Source organism: Phoenix dactylifera, chromosome 17 (genome assembly GCF_051530095.1).
Source record: "Phoenix dactylifera cultivar Ajwa chromosome 17, Ajwa_hap1_PhDact_Kaust_v1.1, whole genome shotgun sequence".
NCBI lineage: Eukaryota > Viridiplantae > Streptophyta > Magnoliopsida > Arecales > Arecaceae > Phoenix > Phoenix dactylifera.
In genome coordinates, this window is record NC_143206.1 from 4,430,336 (window position 1) to 4,447,036 (window position 16,701).

The window sequence follows — 16,701 nt, forward strand, 5'->3', positions numbered from 1 at the left end:
GCGTGGAGGCAGAGGAGGGAGGAGCTAGGGTCGGCTAGGGCTTGATATCGATCGAAGATGGGGGAGAAGGGGGCGGCCGCTGGGTTTTGTTTAGAATTAGGTTTTCGATGATACGAATACGCGTCGTCGTAGGTTGTATAATACGACGATGCTAATTAGCGTCATATTATGCCGACGCCTTTTAAAGGCGTCGGGCTTTTTAGGCGCTACATACAAGCGTCGGCAAAAAAACGTCGGCGAAAACTAATTTTGCTGTAGTGACAGCACTATGGAGTGAAGAATTAAATAACTGCTTCCCTATAAAAGATATGTGTTATCAGCTTGTCATCAACCGAACACGCACCATCTTGGTGCAAACTGTATCCTGAATCATCAAGATAGGCAACTTATACACCAAATTCTGCTGATGGAAGGGTAAAGCCTAAATATCATTGCAACCTTTACAAAATTTGTGACAGAAAAACGTTACAAGCAATATTCTACATATAGATACTGCACTGGAGAACAAAAATAAGAATTTTATAATGCAATGGAAAAGAGATATAACATCCAATCCAAAAGTAGAGAAATAACAATTTCAAAATCCTAGAAATAGCTTAAGGAAATTATCTGAGGTGAGAAGAATATGGTGTATAATGGCATAATAATTATAGTAGCAGCATCAATCTGGGGGGTCTCTTAGATGAATAATTGAAGCCATACATATGGAAACTGTCACGCCTTGGGCCCAGAGTGCGACAGATGCCGCACACCTGCACGACAGACCGTACAGGCATGCAAGGCTCTGCATTATATCAAAGCAATGACAAATTTCTGATTTTTTTTATTAATAATTTACTCAAAGCAATCTTCCAAAGTTTCAAAATAACATATGACAACATAAATCAATTTCTCTAACTAGTCTATCTAAAATGCCAATAACTGAAAGAAATCTTCAAGAATCTAGCGCACTTTCCAAGTCCCGTGTGATCACGTGTCTGAATCTGAAAAATAGAAAAAATAGGATGATGAGTTACACTAGCCCAGTAAGCAACACAATACCCCAAATGTGGGGCCAAACATGCCAAATATTTAATTAAAATATAAAATTATCGACTGAAAAATAAATCACAAATGACATTTTTACAAAAACTCTGATATTAGAATTCCAACATCAATAGGCTATGACTACGTAACCTAATGGCATGGATCGCACAAAATACCAAAAACTATTATTATTAACCACAAGTGGCAACGGTATCCAAAAACTACAATTCTAATAACTGATGGCAACGGTGTCCAAAAACCACTATTCTAATCACTAGTGGGGCAGTGTCGAAACTAGTTTCTCATAGATACAAGTCGACAGGGCCAACAAATAATTTCAATTGGCAGGGCCAGAACATATCCTAACCATGCTGAGAATACGTACATATAAAAATAAATTGCATAAGTTGCCCAGTCATATTTTACAGATTTCATAGCATATAGCAAAATTTTCAAATGATATCTAACATGCTTGACCTATTTTACTAAATACAAAATATATTTCAAAATTTAATCAACTAATAATTATTTTGCTAGTAATTTGGAAAATACACTTTGAAGCATTAAGTTACTTATCTCTTCTTGCTTTAAATCCCACTTTAAACAAACGTGTTACATACACCTATTTAATATCATTAAAATGTTATTAATTTTAATATAATTTCAGAAATGAAAATAAAATACTATGGTCTCATGCCCCCATATCAGTTCGATCCAAACAAGGAGGATTCAACATGTCAGAGGTGAAGATCGAAAGTGGTCAAATCTAGTTGGGGTTGAAGTCATAGTTGATCTACCACCTAGGTACCGAGGCGATTCATGGTCTCTAAACTAGTTAAACATTGATCTGAGCAACAAGAAGAATAAGGCTTACACTAGGATCTCCGAGCATTTCTAAAGTGAGAAAAAGAGAAGAGAAAATCTCAGCTCAGGTCTGGATTTGGTTTGATCTTGATCTTGGGCTCGGTCTGAGTGGCTCGGGTCGACAATTATAAGAAAGGTCCAGATCTAGTCAAAATGTGGGCTTGCTTAGAGAGAGAAAAAGATACACGATTCAAGGCTAGTTGAGCTTTTGGGCTTGATCCACTTAGTTATGTTCAATCAGAGGCTTGGCCTATTCAGTCCAATTTGACCAAAATCAAAAAGAGATATTTGGCCTGGGTTGACCTAAATCAATCAATGTATCTGGTCCAAAATGAACAGACTCGGCCCACAATGGATGAACTGGGCCCAACAAGGCCCAAAAGAAATATAGCTTACAATAGATAAGCAGGGCCCAAAATGAATGATCGTGGCCCACAATAGGTAAACAGGGCTCAAAAGATATACGGCCCACAATGGACACGACCCAGCAGAGTGAATAGGGCCCAACATGGCCCAAAAAGTATATGGTCTACAATGAGCATGACCCAACATGATGAACAAGGCCCAAGCTTGGCCACATTGGCACGGCCCAAATAAGTGAACAGAGCCCAAAATGGGCATGACCAACAGGGCCCAAAATAAATGCATTAGGCCCAAATTCGAACAGGGCCCAAACGAATGACCATGGCCCAATCACGACCCAAAATGGTGTTCTTCATCATCAATCATTATATATATATATATATATATATATATATATATATATATATATATATATATATATATATATATATATATATATATATATATATATATATATATATATATATATATATATATATAGTAACAAGAGAAAATGGAAAGAAACTAAAGAAAGAAGAAGGAGAAAAACAGGGTGAAGGAAGAGAAAGAAGGGGGAAGAGGGAGGAGCTCCAGCCACCCGTTGCGCGGCCAGCAAGAAGGTAGAGACCAAGTGTGTGTCCTCAATTTAGCCCGAACAGAGATGCCAAAGTGGCTTCGGTTTGACTTGAAATGGAAAAATAGAGGGGAGAAAGCTTACCAGCGAGCGACGGAGGCGGTGGATCATAGCCATGGGTGGCAACGGGTGGCGTCCAGTGGCTGCTACCATCGGCAAAGATAGATCTCAAATCAAGGAAAAAAACAAGGGAATGACTACAAAATGTCTTCGGGTGGCGTTCGGCCGGGGTGGCGCACCGGCCACCAGAAGGAAAGGAGGAGAAGGAGGGAGAGGGAGGAGATGGAGGGGAGGCTCAAAGGTGGATCAGAGTGGATTGATCTTTGGAAGGAGGAGTTTTTATAGGTGGGTTTTGGCCCGTTAACTGCCGCGATTCTCATGACAGCTGATCAGAATTTGTGGCCATTCAAGCGGCCACGGGGTGGCCGTGGGCCTGTCGCGGAACGGCCGCGGCGCCCCCGCTCCCATCTCACCTAAAGAAGGTGGAGAGGATCGCGATCACTATCCTCTGTTCTGGCTCTTCACAAGGGCCTTGGGCTGCGTTATCTTGCGAAAACAATACAATAAATGAGAAGAAAATACTGGTACAATATATTAGTTATTTCTTCTCATTTAAACAAGTCAATCCAGTGCCGAGGGAAATATGACCCTTGAAGCAAAAAGAAAGGAGGCACCGTGTGAGAGTACGTGCTATGAAGGAGAGTAAAACAAAAGAAGGGATACCATTCACATTGTAGCTGAGAAGAACGTAGACAGTAGATAAAGCAATAAAAGAATCAGTAATTAAAAACTTTCATAAAAAGAGCTAGTGCAGGGCATCATGCAAGTTCATACTGGAAATTTGAAATTAAAATAATATGAACAGATATCAGTAGTTAGCAAATGAAAAAACAAAATTAAGCTCACACCTACAAGAATAGGCGGATGTATGCATGAGACAGATGAGGTGCAATAGTGGATAACAATGTCAGATATGTGACATTGTCCTGAATACTCATAATTTCAAATTTTTTAAGACAAAAGGAAGCATTAACTATTCATGCTTCAATTGCCATAACTATAACAATGGGTCAACAAGAAATAACCAAAGCCATCCAATGTCTTTATGAATCCATCTTCCCCATTTAGTCCAATCAAGGTCTGCGTTTCCAGACATTCTATGCTTCTCAAATCCTTGGTGTAACTTCCCATCTAATATTGATGAACTTTCCCGACATCTTTCAGAACCCTGTATTGCAATTTGCAAATAGAACCCCTATTCGCATCAAGGCCTCGACTGATCTTTATTGGACTAGACTTACACCATCTTAAGCAGTTTATCAATTATTTTATACTTTTAGTTAACCTGAAAGTTCATACTTTATTTCTACTATATCTCAGAATCTTGAAGTGGAGAACAGAGCAGATATCAGATTCAGAGATGCAAGAGACATAGGGAGGTTAAAAGAACAGTTATTTAAAGAAAAAAAAGCTATTAAGAAGTAAAATTGAGATATGCTGCAAAGTTCCTTTATGCTTGTGGATCCTCAATCAAACAATTCAAGCAGTTTTCAGAGTAAAGTAATATACCAAAAAATTAGGTTCCAAAAATCAATTACAAATGTAGGACCCAGATATGCATTGCAACATGAACTAGTAATTGGTTTTTATGCAAATCCATTATGAAGTTTAGAAGCACCCTAACCCTCTTTAAGGGTGTGAATAGACAATAAAACAATTTTTTATGGATGTAAAGTACAAAGAATGCATAACCATATGAACCCAAGTAAGGACTGAGCTATATCTAAAATCATCCCACAACCCCTTGGTATGATGAAGGGAAAAAAGGAAAAAAATTAAAAATAGAAAAAAATCAGGACATTGTCATATTATACGCAATCATTAAGCTCAGTCAGCTTATTAATCCATCTAATCCATATTCCCATCAAGTGAAAGCTTTTACACTCTTAACTTGCATATTGTTCTTAAAAAATCCTTATAGCCATAGTATTAATTATTTCCTGCTAAACGAACAATAGTACTGACCCTTTTTTTTTTTACTTGACAAATTACAGCCTAACCCTCTCCTCTTCAAGTGCTATAAAACAATAAGACAGGTTTGCTGTAAAGCCTCCCAACAATTATAATCATCATTAGAATTCATCTCAAATAGACCAAACTATAACTCGCATGCAAGTTTTTCTTGACCTTACCCATTCCCAATCACACCCATTGGTTGCCACAGAGTCCCCTAATGACAAATATAATATTCATTGCAGATTGTTCAATTTGACATGATCCAAACCCAAACCTAGAGGGAATATAAAATTCTAACTGCAGCCCAGATCCACTGAAAATTAAGTCCACAACTCATTGCCTACCCAATCATTAGCAAATAATAGGACAAATTGTCAGGTTACTGAGTGCCATCTAGCACCCTAATCATCAGTCATGCAATAAATTATAGAAAGCTGCTGATGGTTTTCCTGACATTTACTTAAACTGAACTACAGAAAAGGGAACGAGAGAAGTGTCTCTAAAAGTTGCAGAGGTGAATAAGTTTAATGGTTGCAAAGGATGAGCCTTGTAATTAAACTAAAAATACTTAGTGGCAGCACAGAAAGAACAGGAAAGAGAAAACGTTGAGAAGAATTGCAGCATGGTTGTACAAAGTATTGTAAACAGTTGGAACACATCAGATGAAGGGCACCACAACAGATTAAGAACAACCTGAAATTTATCATGGGTGCTTAGGCAGGATTGGTATCCTCAAAGCTGTCAATGTCGTTGAAGTCGAGATCGGATGGTAGATCCTTCTTTGCTTTCCACAAAGCAGCACTGCAGCCCAATCATCGATAATCGTGATCGCTGACCTGGACAGTCCAAATGAATGAAGTTCGTTTAATTTTACTTCTGTTACATTCATAACCATAGTAGGCAAAAAATTTACTCATCAGAGTGAGGAGTGACCAACCTCTGCTGCTGCTCCTGTTGTCATGCTCCACCGCTGCCATCATTGATCTGACTGGGATATCTGAAACAAAGCCCCAATACTCTCCTCCCCTCATGCATTGTGTCTCCAATTCTGGACAATTCTTAACCCACAGGCACTTAAGGTTACGAGGGCACGGTAGCAAACTGTTTGGCAATGAGATCAGCTTAGGGCAGTCGGTAATAGTCAATTCCTCAAGTGCATTAAGGCCTTGCCTCCCCTCGGGCAATGAGCTGAGGTTCGGTAAGTCTTGAATTCTAAGGCATACTAGAGCAGTGCAGCATCCCAGCCCTGCCGGCAAGGAGCAGACGTTAGGGCATTTGGAAATGATTGCTTGCAGAAGCGATTGTGGGAAATCAGGTAATATTGTCATATCTTGGAAGCCACCTAGTTCAATTACTTTCAAAGTGCTGAGGTGCTTTAGTGAGTCCTGTGGAAGGTTGGCTAACTGCTCACATCCTGTAATGGCAAGCTTTTCAAGGGAAGTGAGGTGCTGCAATTGCAACCCACCATCGAATTCTGATGATGACGAGCCAATTAGGTTGCGACAATAACAAATTCGTAGACATTTGAGGGAGCTCAAACCTTGGAGAACCTCAACCGGCAAGAAATTTAGGCCATCACAACATTCTACTGACAGAGACTGGAGAGAGTTCATTTTCTTCCACAGCCCCAGCGATGATGATGAAAACATAGGCTTCTGGCAACCTCTAATAGTCAATTCTTGAAGGGATGCCCTGGAGTCAACCTCCTCCTGCTCTAGCAGCAGTGTCAGTTCATGACACTCCCGCATTTCTAATCTTTCTAGAGTATTCATACATCCGAAGAACCCTTCGGCAGGAAGCAGGGCTGAGCAATATTCTATCTCAAGATTTCGAGTTGTAGGAAACAGTGGAATGTTCCTTAGTCTAGAGCAGCTGCTGATTTTCAAGCTAGCAAGCTGAGGAAATGATGGCCTCCCTCTTATGCCCTCCCATTCTTCCAAATTATCCATATTATGCAACCTGATTTTCCTCAGTGAAGGGAACGGTGTACTGTTTTGGTCTGTGCCTGCACTGCCATAGAAACTGGTGCCACCCATGTACCTCACGGAATTCATATTTCCTATCTCTAGAATTTCCAGGAAAGGAAGTTGTCCAAGCTGTGGAAGATGCTCACATCTGTTGCAACCTGTCATAATGATTTCAACTAGACTATTAAGGAGCATTGGATCTTGCCTCAACCAAGCTGGAAACTGGGCGCCTCTGTAATTCTGCAGTGTGAACTTTTTTAAGCTGTGAGGAGGTTGAAGGGCTTCAAGCACATTCTCCACATGTCCTTCCTCCTGTCGATCAGCTGACATCCCCCAGTCTAACTTCAGCACTCGAAGATAGTGTTTGGAACCTAAATTGACATCGCGAGCATCTTCTTCACTATTTACATTCTCAAGGTTACACAACTCTAACATTCCCTGGAGGTTTAAATTCTTCAGCTCTCCTATGCCGCCACTTCCAGACTCATTGCCAAGTATATACCTTGTGAGTGTCCGTAAATGTTTCAAATGCCCCATCCCTTTGGGCATACACCTTAAACTATAACAACCATCAAGGTACAGATGCCTTAGATTGGTCATGTTTCTCATTCCTCTTGGGAGCTGGAGAAGACCTTCACAGTGGATGAGCTTCAAAGTTTGCAAACAAATGAGGCTACATATGTTTTCAGGTAAGGTTTCAATATCACTGAAAGAGATATCCAGGTACCGTAATAGTTTGAAACGCTCCATAGATATATGACAATCTGATATGCTAGTGTAACTCAAGTCTAGCACTCGCAAATACATGTTTTTTGACAAGGTGGCCCGGGAATGAGGATTGACAAGTGCACCATGACCCAATAACAATAGCGTCCGCAAGGTCTTAGCAGAGGATGAGGTGTCTATGTTTGATAGGTCTGCAAAATAATTTATGGACAAATGACGAATTTTGCTATTTCTATTTGAAATGCTTTCAGGATTGTCAAAAATACGACATTCATTTCCCATGATGGATGATGCAAGGTCATGCATGAGGTCATGCATCTTGCATGTCGTTTTTGTATCACTATCATACCATCTTTTAATTTCCTTTACTTCTTGGAAGAAACACCTCCATGCAAGCTCAGTAAAAATTTCATGGCCCTTCTCCTCAAATTCCATGTTTCCTTGGGTTGGAATGAGACCATTAGCCATCCATAATTGAATTAGCATATCTTTGTCTATTTCATAATCCTTTGGAAAGATGGCGCAATAAGAAAAGCACTGTTTCAAATGGGAAGGCAAGTGATTATAGCTTAGCTTCAACGAGGGCAGGATCCTATCATCTCGTAATTCCCAAATTTCACTCTGCATCACGGACCTCCATTCCCACTCCTCACTCTTGAGGCGCATTAAGCTGCCTAGTGTTTTTGCTGCCAAGGGCAAGCCCCCACACTTCTTGACAATCTGCTTGCCTATTGTTGCCAACTTCTGGGGTTCTTCTGTGCTCTCAAATGCTCGCTTCTTGAACAAAATCCAGCAGTCCTGCTCAGACAAGGGAGCCAATTGATAAGCCTCGACCGTACCCACAATTGATGAAACTATCTTACTGCGGGTAGTCACCATAACTGAACTGCCATCTGCGCCGACGGTTAGCAAATCTTTCAACCCACACCATTTCTCTTCATTCTCATTCCATACATCATCTAACACCAGAAGGAATCTTCTTGCTCTCAAGATTTCTCTAAGCTCCTTCTGCAACGGATCCATATCTGAAACCTTGCATTTTTTGTTAGTAGCCGATTCAATAATTGCCCTAACAATCTTCCGGACATCAAAATCATCCGAAACACAGACCCAAATCTGCTTGTGGAAATGTTGTACCACTCTCTCGTCGTTATACACCATCTGTGCGAGCGTCGTCTTTCCAAGGCCCCCAATCCCGAAAATTGGAACAACTGTAGCGCTCCGGCTTCCACTTCGACTGATGAGCAGCTCCACAATCTTCATTTTGTCTTCTTCCCTTGCAATGACTTCTGACTCGCTGATAAAGGAATGGGTTTGCAGTCTATCAGTTTCTCCAAGCCGAGTAACAATGTCACCACCACCACCACGACCGTTTCTCCATACGAACTTGGATTGTTCCGCGGCAATGTCATCCATTCTTCCCACGATTGCTGCTATCTTTTGGGCCATTCTAAAGCGAAACATTAGAGAATTGTGGAAGGAAAAGAAGCCCTGTACCTGTTGAAATATTTGTGGAAGAAGAGAAAAATAAGAGAATTACAATGTAGAGGAGTAGCAAGAGGCTGACAAAGTTTGTTAAGGTCGACTAAATTTGACACAATTAATCACAAATCAACCAAGGTGAAGTTTGGTAAGGCCGACTAAGTTTGGCATAATCAATCACAAATCAATCAAGGTGAACTTTAGTAATGCCAACCAAGTTTGGCACAATTAATCACAAATTAATTAAGGTACTAATCAATCATATAATTTTAACATCCCCCCTCAAACTTAATGCGGTAAAATGGACACGAACTTGAGTTTGGAAACAAGATCTCGAAAGATGCCAGGAGAATGAGCTTTCGTGAAGATGTCCGCGGTGAGGACAGATCTCAGAGATAAGGCAACCAAAGCTCAACGATGCTCGTAGACAAAGCACCATAGAAAAAGAGCAAGAGAACTCGTACTGGATGATGAAAAAGCCGAGGGCAGCAAATAAAGCCAGAGATTGAGGAATGGGACGGCGCTATGCAGATGTACGCATCCATGATCAAGAGCGAAACCGCACCTGCCAAGTTTACCAGCCAAGTTTCTGACGGTACGGTGTGGTGCGCTGATGCTAGGGTTTGGAGCGAGACCACATCTGCCAAGTTTACCTGCCAAGCTTGTAACAGTATAGTTTGACGCGTTGCTGCTGGGGTTTGAAGCGAGACTGCGCCTGCCAAGTTTATCCGCCAAGTTTCTGACAGTACAGTTTGACGTGTTGCTGCTGAGGTTTGGTGCAATACTGTGCCTACCAAGTTTATCTGCCAAGCTTCTGACGGTACGGTTTGGCGCGCTGCTGCTGGAGTTTTGAGTGAGACCGCGCCCGCCAAGTTTATCCGCTAAGCTTCTGACGGTATGATTTGGCGCGTTGTTGCTGGGTTTGGAGAGAGACCGCGCCGGCCAAGTTTACCCACTAAGCTTCTAACGGTACAGTGTGGTACGCTGCTGCTAGGGTTTCAGCTTGGGAAGAAGACAACGCCCCCAAAAAAAAAACCCTTCACATGAAGAAAGCATCCACGGTAGCCCAACAATTTTTTTTTAATTGAAAGTCAAACAAAAAAATAATGAGAAAATAACAAAAAATAATTCAAGAGAAAAAGAAGGAAGAAAGAAGGCTATGATTTTACAAGGTTCTCGATGAGAAGAAGGGGCTTTGAAAGTCGCCGAGGCCGAAGCCTCGGCTATCCCTCCCAAATAAGGCAGAAGAAACAGAGGATCTATGAGCGACGACGACCACAAAAAAGGTGAAAAAGAGGATGGCAATAGGTTACGTGTTCGGTGGGCCTGATACCATGTTGAAAAGAAGAATAAGAGAAGAGAATTGTATTTCTGCTTGTCTGTTACAATATACAGGAGCAGCCTTTATATAGACTAGGAGGCTGACGAAGTTTGGTAAGGCTGGCTAAGTTTGGCACAATCAATCACAAATCAATCAAGGTGAAGTTTGGTAAGACCAACTAAGTTTGGCACAATCTACAAGATAACGTGCTGGAGCCGGCAGCCCAGCCAACTTCAGCCCAAGGCCCTTGTAAGGAGCCAGAACAGAGGATCACGATCCTCTCCAGCTTCTTTGGGCGAGATGGAAGTGGGGCACCGCGGCCGTTCCACGGCAGCCCCACAGCCACTTGAACGGCCGCTAATTCTAATCAACTGCCGTGAGAATCATGATGGTGAGCAGGCCAAAACCCACTTATAAAAAAAACCGCCTCCTTCCAGAGATCAATCCACTCTGATCCACCTTTAAGCTTCTCCTTCGTCTCCTCCCTCTCCCTCCTTCTCCTCCTTTCCTTCCGGTGACCGACGCGCCACCAAGGCCGAGCGCCGCTCGAAGACATTTTGTAGCCATTCCCCTATTTTTCTCTTGATTTGAGATCTATCTTTGCCAATGGAAGCAGCCACTAGACGTCGCCGGTTGGCCACCCATGGCTGAGACCCGCCGCCTCCGTCGATCGCTAGTAAGCCCCCTTTCCTCTACTCTTCGATCTATAGTCGAATCAAGTTTTCTTTTCATTTCTCCTATTCTGGATCCAAATGGAGGACTCGATTTTTTCCTCTTCTCACCAGCCGCCGCAGCAGCAACCGGCTGCTATAGCCGTCAACGGCTGGCCGACAGCCCCTAGGCTGGCCGCCGCTGGAAACTCTCCTCTCCTCTCCTTCCTCTCATCTTCTCCTCCTTCTTGTGTTCTCAACCGGATGAAGAACCCCAATTTTGGGATGTGATTATTCATTAGGGTTTTGTTTGAATTTGGGCCCAGTTCATTCATTTTGGGCCCTTTTGGGCTGTCCCCATTTTGGTCCCTATTGGGCATGTTAACTTTGTTGGGTTGTGCCCATTGTGGGCCAAAAATGGGTCAGTTTAGCATTTTGGCCCCTATTGGGCCATAACCATTGGGGGCCCGCTCATTCGTTATGGGCCTGTTCATCCATTTTGGGTCGTTCAACCATCATGGGCCCATTCATCCATTGTAGGCCCATTCATCCGTTGTGGGTTTGTTAACCCATTATAGGCCCGTTCACCCATTGTGGGCTCGTTCATCCATTGTGGGCCCCTTCATCCGTTGTGGGCCCATTCATTCATTGTGGGCCTGTTCATCCGTTGTGGGCCTACTCATTCTTTGTGGGCCCATTCATTCATTGTGGGCCCATTCATCCGTTATAGGCCGTATTCATTTTGGGCCCTGTTCGTCCATTGTGGGCCATGTTCATTTTGGGTCGTGATCATTCATTTTGGGCCCTACTCATCTATTTTTGGCTGTATTTCTTTTGGGCCTTTTTGGCCCTATTGATCCATTGTGGGCCGAGTCCGTTCATTGCGTACCGGATACATTAATTGATCCAAGTTGACCTAGGCCAAATATCCCTTTTCCAATTTTAGTCGAATCGGACTAAATAGGTCAAGCCTCTGATCGAACTTAACTAAGTGGATCAAACCTGTTGTGGTTCGAATCTGGCCCGAAGGTGACCACGCCGGGGGAGTCAAAGGAGCTGCTGGTTATTTGGAGGAAGAAGACGGGGCCACCTCCTGCGCGGCGGCGGCGGCGGCGGCGGACCTGCACAAAGCCTCACTGGTATTTTCGGTGTGGGCCCTCCGACAATCAAGTTAAAGTGGGATAAGTTTGGTCCAGCCAAAAGTCCCTTAGAAGTTACTTGACCGGGCTATTTGTAGTTCCGGTGGAGAGGCTCAGGTGGCAGAGGCATTGTCCGCCCTCATTATGAGAGGGGGTGGCTCTGAGTCAAATGGCGCGCAGCTAATATTGGCCAGTGGCATATAGGGCTGTCTGTTCTCGAGAACGGTAAGGTGTTGACAGTCGTAGTAGGATATAGCCGGAGTAGTCATGGTGCTGTCCTTTGACTGTCGAGGGCCAGCTCTCGAAGTGTAGCGCGGTGGTGTTGTAATGTATGGCCACGTAGGAGGGCGTGGGCATACACATGGGTGCGGCTGTTGGCGAGTTCGAACTCGTTGAGAGGTTGCATCATGCGTTTGGCGAGGTCGACTAGACGGATGCCGAGGATAGCTCAGCTCTCTAAATTTCGAGGTGTACTCGGTGAAGCGTCCCGAGCTCGAGAGTCGGGGCGTACTACTGAAGCGGTCGCCCCGAGCCCGGTCGGGGCGAGTCGGCGAATATTGAAGGTCGATGGACCTTTTGGCAGAGTCCGAGGCCATGATGATTCTGAGTCGGACCGAGGATCCAACCGGTCGGTGTTGGCATTTATTGGGCCAAAATTGGGCGGCCTTTTTGTTTTGGGCTGGACGATCCATTTTGCCCCGCATCAAAACCCAAAAGCTTAAATAGCCTTAGATTGTGTATCTCTTTCTCTCCCTAAGCAAGCCCACGTTATGACTAGAGCTAGACCTTTCCTCTGATGGTCGATCCGAACAATTAGGACCAAGCCCAAGATTTGGATCAGATCAAATTCAGACCCGAGTTGAGACTATCTCTCCTCCTTTTTCTCCCTCTAGACAAGCTCGAGGATCCTAGTGTAAGCCCTGTCCTTCTTGTAGCTCGGATTTAAGTTAACCCAATTTGAAAACCCCGAACTGCCCTAGTACCTAGGTGGCTGACTAGCCATTACTTCAGTCTCAGCTAGATTTGGTCACTCTCGATCTTTACCTCTAACCCGTTGAATCCTCCTTGCTCGAATAGAACTGATTTGGGGGCATGAGATCATAGTATTTAATTTTGACTTTTGAAATTATGTTAAAATTAATATGATTTTAATGACATTAAATAGGTGTATCTGATTTGTTTCTCTAAAGTGGAATTTAAAGCAAAAAAAGGTAAGTAACTTAATGCTTTAAAGTATATGTTTCAAATTATTGAAAAAATAATTATTAGTTGATTAAATTTTGAAATATATTTTGTACTTAGTAAAATGGGTCAAGCATATTAGATATCATTTAAAAATTTTGCTATATGCTATGAAATCTATAAAATATGACTGGACAACTTATGAAATCTGTTTTTATATGTATGTATTCTCGGCATAATTATAATCTGTTATGGCCCCATCAATAGGAATTATTCATTGGTCCTATCGACTTGTATTATGAGAAATTAGTTTCGACACTATTGCCATCGATGATTAGAATAGTGGTTTTTGGACCCCGTTGCCACCGGTGATTAAAATGGTGATTTTTGGACACCGTTGCTACCGATGATTAGAATAGTGGTTTTTGAATACTGTTGCCACCAGTGATTAAAATAGTAATTTTTGGACACTGTTGCTACCGATGTTAGAATAGTGGTTTTTGAATACTGTTGCCACCGGTGGTTAACAATAGTGATTTTTGACACTTTGTGCAATCCATGCTACTGGGTTACGTGGCCATAGCCTATTGATGCTGAGATTTTGGTATAAAAACTTTTGTGAAAATGATAATAAGTTTCGAAAAAAATTATATTATTTGTGATTTATTTTTCAGTTATTAGTTTGTATTTTGGTTAAATATTTGGCATGCTTTGACTCTATTCTAAAATATTTTGTTGCTTACTAGGCTAGTATAGCTCATAATCTTATTTTTTTCTATTTTTTCTGGGCTGCAAATAGATCGGATTGACCTGTAACCCGACCTAATCCGTTTAGATCCGATCCGACTCGTTTTGAAGAACCTGTAGGGCTGGGTCGGATCTTAAAATTGAACCCATTTTATTTTCGAATCGGTTCTGAATTTACTAAATCCATATTCGATCCGATCCGTATATAAAATATTAAAATATTACTATAAATAATAACCGTTCAATGTGCACTAATTTTTAGATATAATGTAATAGATGTTACTATAAATAATAACCGTTCAATGTGCACTAATTTACTATAAATAATAATCGTTTATTACACGTAATATAATAAATTATGGTGCGGCATCCAAGGATGTCTTGTATGTTCCGAATTTTTTAAATCTACACGCATCATTAAAGAACCTAACTCGGTAAGCAGATAATGCTGCATCCATTGAAAGATGTAACTGTTTATTTTTCTTCTGCCAAAATTGCACTCTGGTTTTCAGCCCAAAAAAAAAAAAAAAAAGTACACTCCGGCAAGCTGGCCTTAATTTAGATGCAGGGTCACATAATTGCAGCATAAGTTGCATGCGTGCGAATCAAATTACATGATTCTCGTGGGTGGGAGCCGACCCACTGTTGTCCCATCCGTCGGACGTGACAAAATCCAACCCCCCCCCCCCCCCCCGGGCCGCGCGTGACGAGCCAACCGCCTGCAGCACGACGTGGCACCTCCAGCAAGCTGAAACTTTGGAAGATTGCGTGAATTATTGGTTAAAAAATAAATTTTAAAAATTTATCATTATTTTGACATAATCTGCAGTCTTAAATATATATACGGTTTATTATGAGATCTCGAGACGTGATATAATCGATCACAAATCAATTAAAATAAAATTTAATAAAGCTACCTTAAGTTGATACAATTAATCATAAATTAATAAATGTCAATGATTTCAACGTCACCTTTTTTATCATTTTGCTGCCATGTTCTTCCGCTTCCCGCCGCAGAGCCTCGTAGTTGACCTCATCCAGGATGTTGTCGGCGTCGTAGGCGGCATCCTTGAGCTTGGCTATCCAGTCATTCAACGCCCGGACCGCCCGGTCTGTAGCCTGATTCTCCTCCACGTCCTGGAGCGTAGCTTGGATGAGGGACAGCGCGCTCTGGAGCCTGGCCAGCTCCTTGTCGACGCCCCAAATTTTTCCCAAGCCACGCTGGATCGCGGAAACGGATTTCTCCAGCACCACCTGGACAAGGGGAGGGAGGAGTATAGCGGCGGCCATCCTAGCTTCGTAGAAGAAAGAAATGTGGGAACGATGCAAGAATAAAAGAGCATGACATGAGTCAAGCGGCTTCTCCGGTCGTTTCAGAATATTTCCTAGTAGCGGATGGGGACAGCAAAGGACGATGCAAGAATAAAAAAAAAAAAAAAAAAAAGCAAGACATGAGTCAAGGGAAGCGGAAGCTGGCGAAAACTTTCGGCGCATGGGTTTCCCCCTCTCCTTCCTTCCAAAACAAGCGGAAGCTAACTGGAAACTTTCGGCGGCCCATGCTGGGCACTGTAACTCTCGTCCTTGGATCATTAGTTTCTGAAGTAAATGGCATCCAGATCCTCGCAGGACTCCATCCGTCGCCGGATTCGGCTCGAGTTGCTACGTCCCCAGACGAAATTAACCATCGGATGGATGCTTGCAGCGGATGAAAAATGACTCGCAAAAGGTGATTTTATTGGACACACAAGTTAAAGGTGGCGTACAATTGCCGAGGGACAGAATCTCGCTGCCATCGACCGCCGCAAATGGAGTCCGTGACTCCCAGTCACAATATTCGCATCGATAAAAATAATCGGTATGGACATGCTTATCGGAATAATCTCTCTTATTTTAATATATCCCTATTCCTTTACTTTTGCATTTTTTTTTTCAAATGAGATTTTTTATTAAAAAGATAGAAGGGGAAGCACATGAAGTCCCATTTTGTCTGCTAACTCATTGTTCCTTGCTTGCATTGATCGAAACTGTTGCTGGAAATTGGACCCGGGGGCGGCCGCGAATCGAGAAGGAGGAGCTCCGGTGGGAGAATCGGCGGATGGCGGTTCGTCGTCTGGCGGCGTCCTCCGGAGGGGCCTGTGAGCGAGAACGGTGGGCGGTGGATCGTCGGCGTGCGGCTCCTTCCGGAGGAACCTGCAAGAAGCCGGTGGCCGGGCTTTCCGGCGCCGGCAACTGTTGCTGGAAATTGGACCCGGGGGCGGCCGCGAACCGAGGAGGAGGAGCTCCGGTGGGAGAATCGGCGGACGACGGTTCGTCGTCTGGCGGCGTCCTCCGGGGGGGGCCTGTGAGCGAGAACGGTGGGCGGTGGATCGTCGGCGTGCGGCTCCTTCCGGAGGAACCTGCAAGAAGCCAGTGGCCGGGCTTTCCGGCGCCGGCCCTCCGATGCCTAAGTCAGAGGGAGGCTTAATTTTGGAGAAGAGAGAGGGACTGTATGTGAAGTCCGAAAAATCCCCTTGGGAGGAAGAAGCCTCTTCTATCTCAGAGGGAGAAGCTCCCCTTTTATAGGGAGAGTGGCAGGATTACCTGTGATGTGACTGGGCGAATTAAT

General features: G+C 43.1%; 1 protein-coding gene across 1 annotated transcript; it reads right to left on the reverse strand.

Moving 5' to 3' along the window:
* Nucleotides 1-498: 498 nt before the first annotated feature.
* Nucleotides 499-15,859, reverse strand: LOC113461252 (putative disease resistance protein RGA3). The gene is made up of 4 exons (XM_039117442.3): nucleotides 15,069-15,859; nucleotides 5,820-9,072; nucleotides 5,576-5,718; nucleotides 499-983 (listed from the first exon to the last, which is right to left on the reverse strand). The coding sequence occupies exons 1-3, from the start codon at nucleotides 15,684-15,686 to the stop codon at nucleotides 5,624-5,626; spliced, it is 3,966 nt and encodes a 1,321-aa protein (XP_038973370.3). The 5' UTR covers nucleotides 15,687-15,859; the 3' UTR covers nucleotides 499-983; nucleotides 5,576-5,623.
* Between the last annotated feature and the right edge of the window lie 842 nt (nucleotides 15,860-16,701).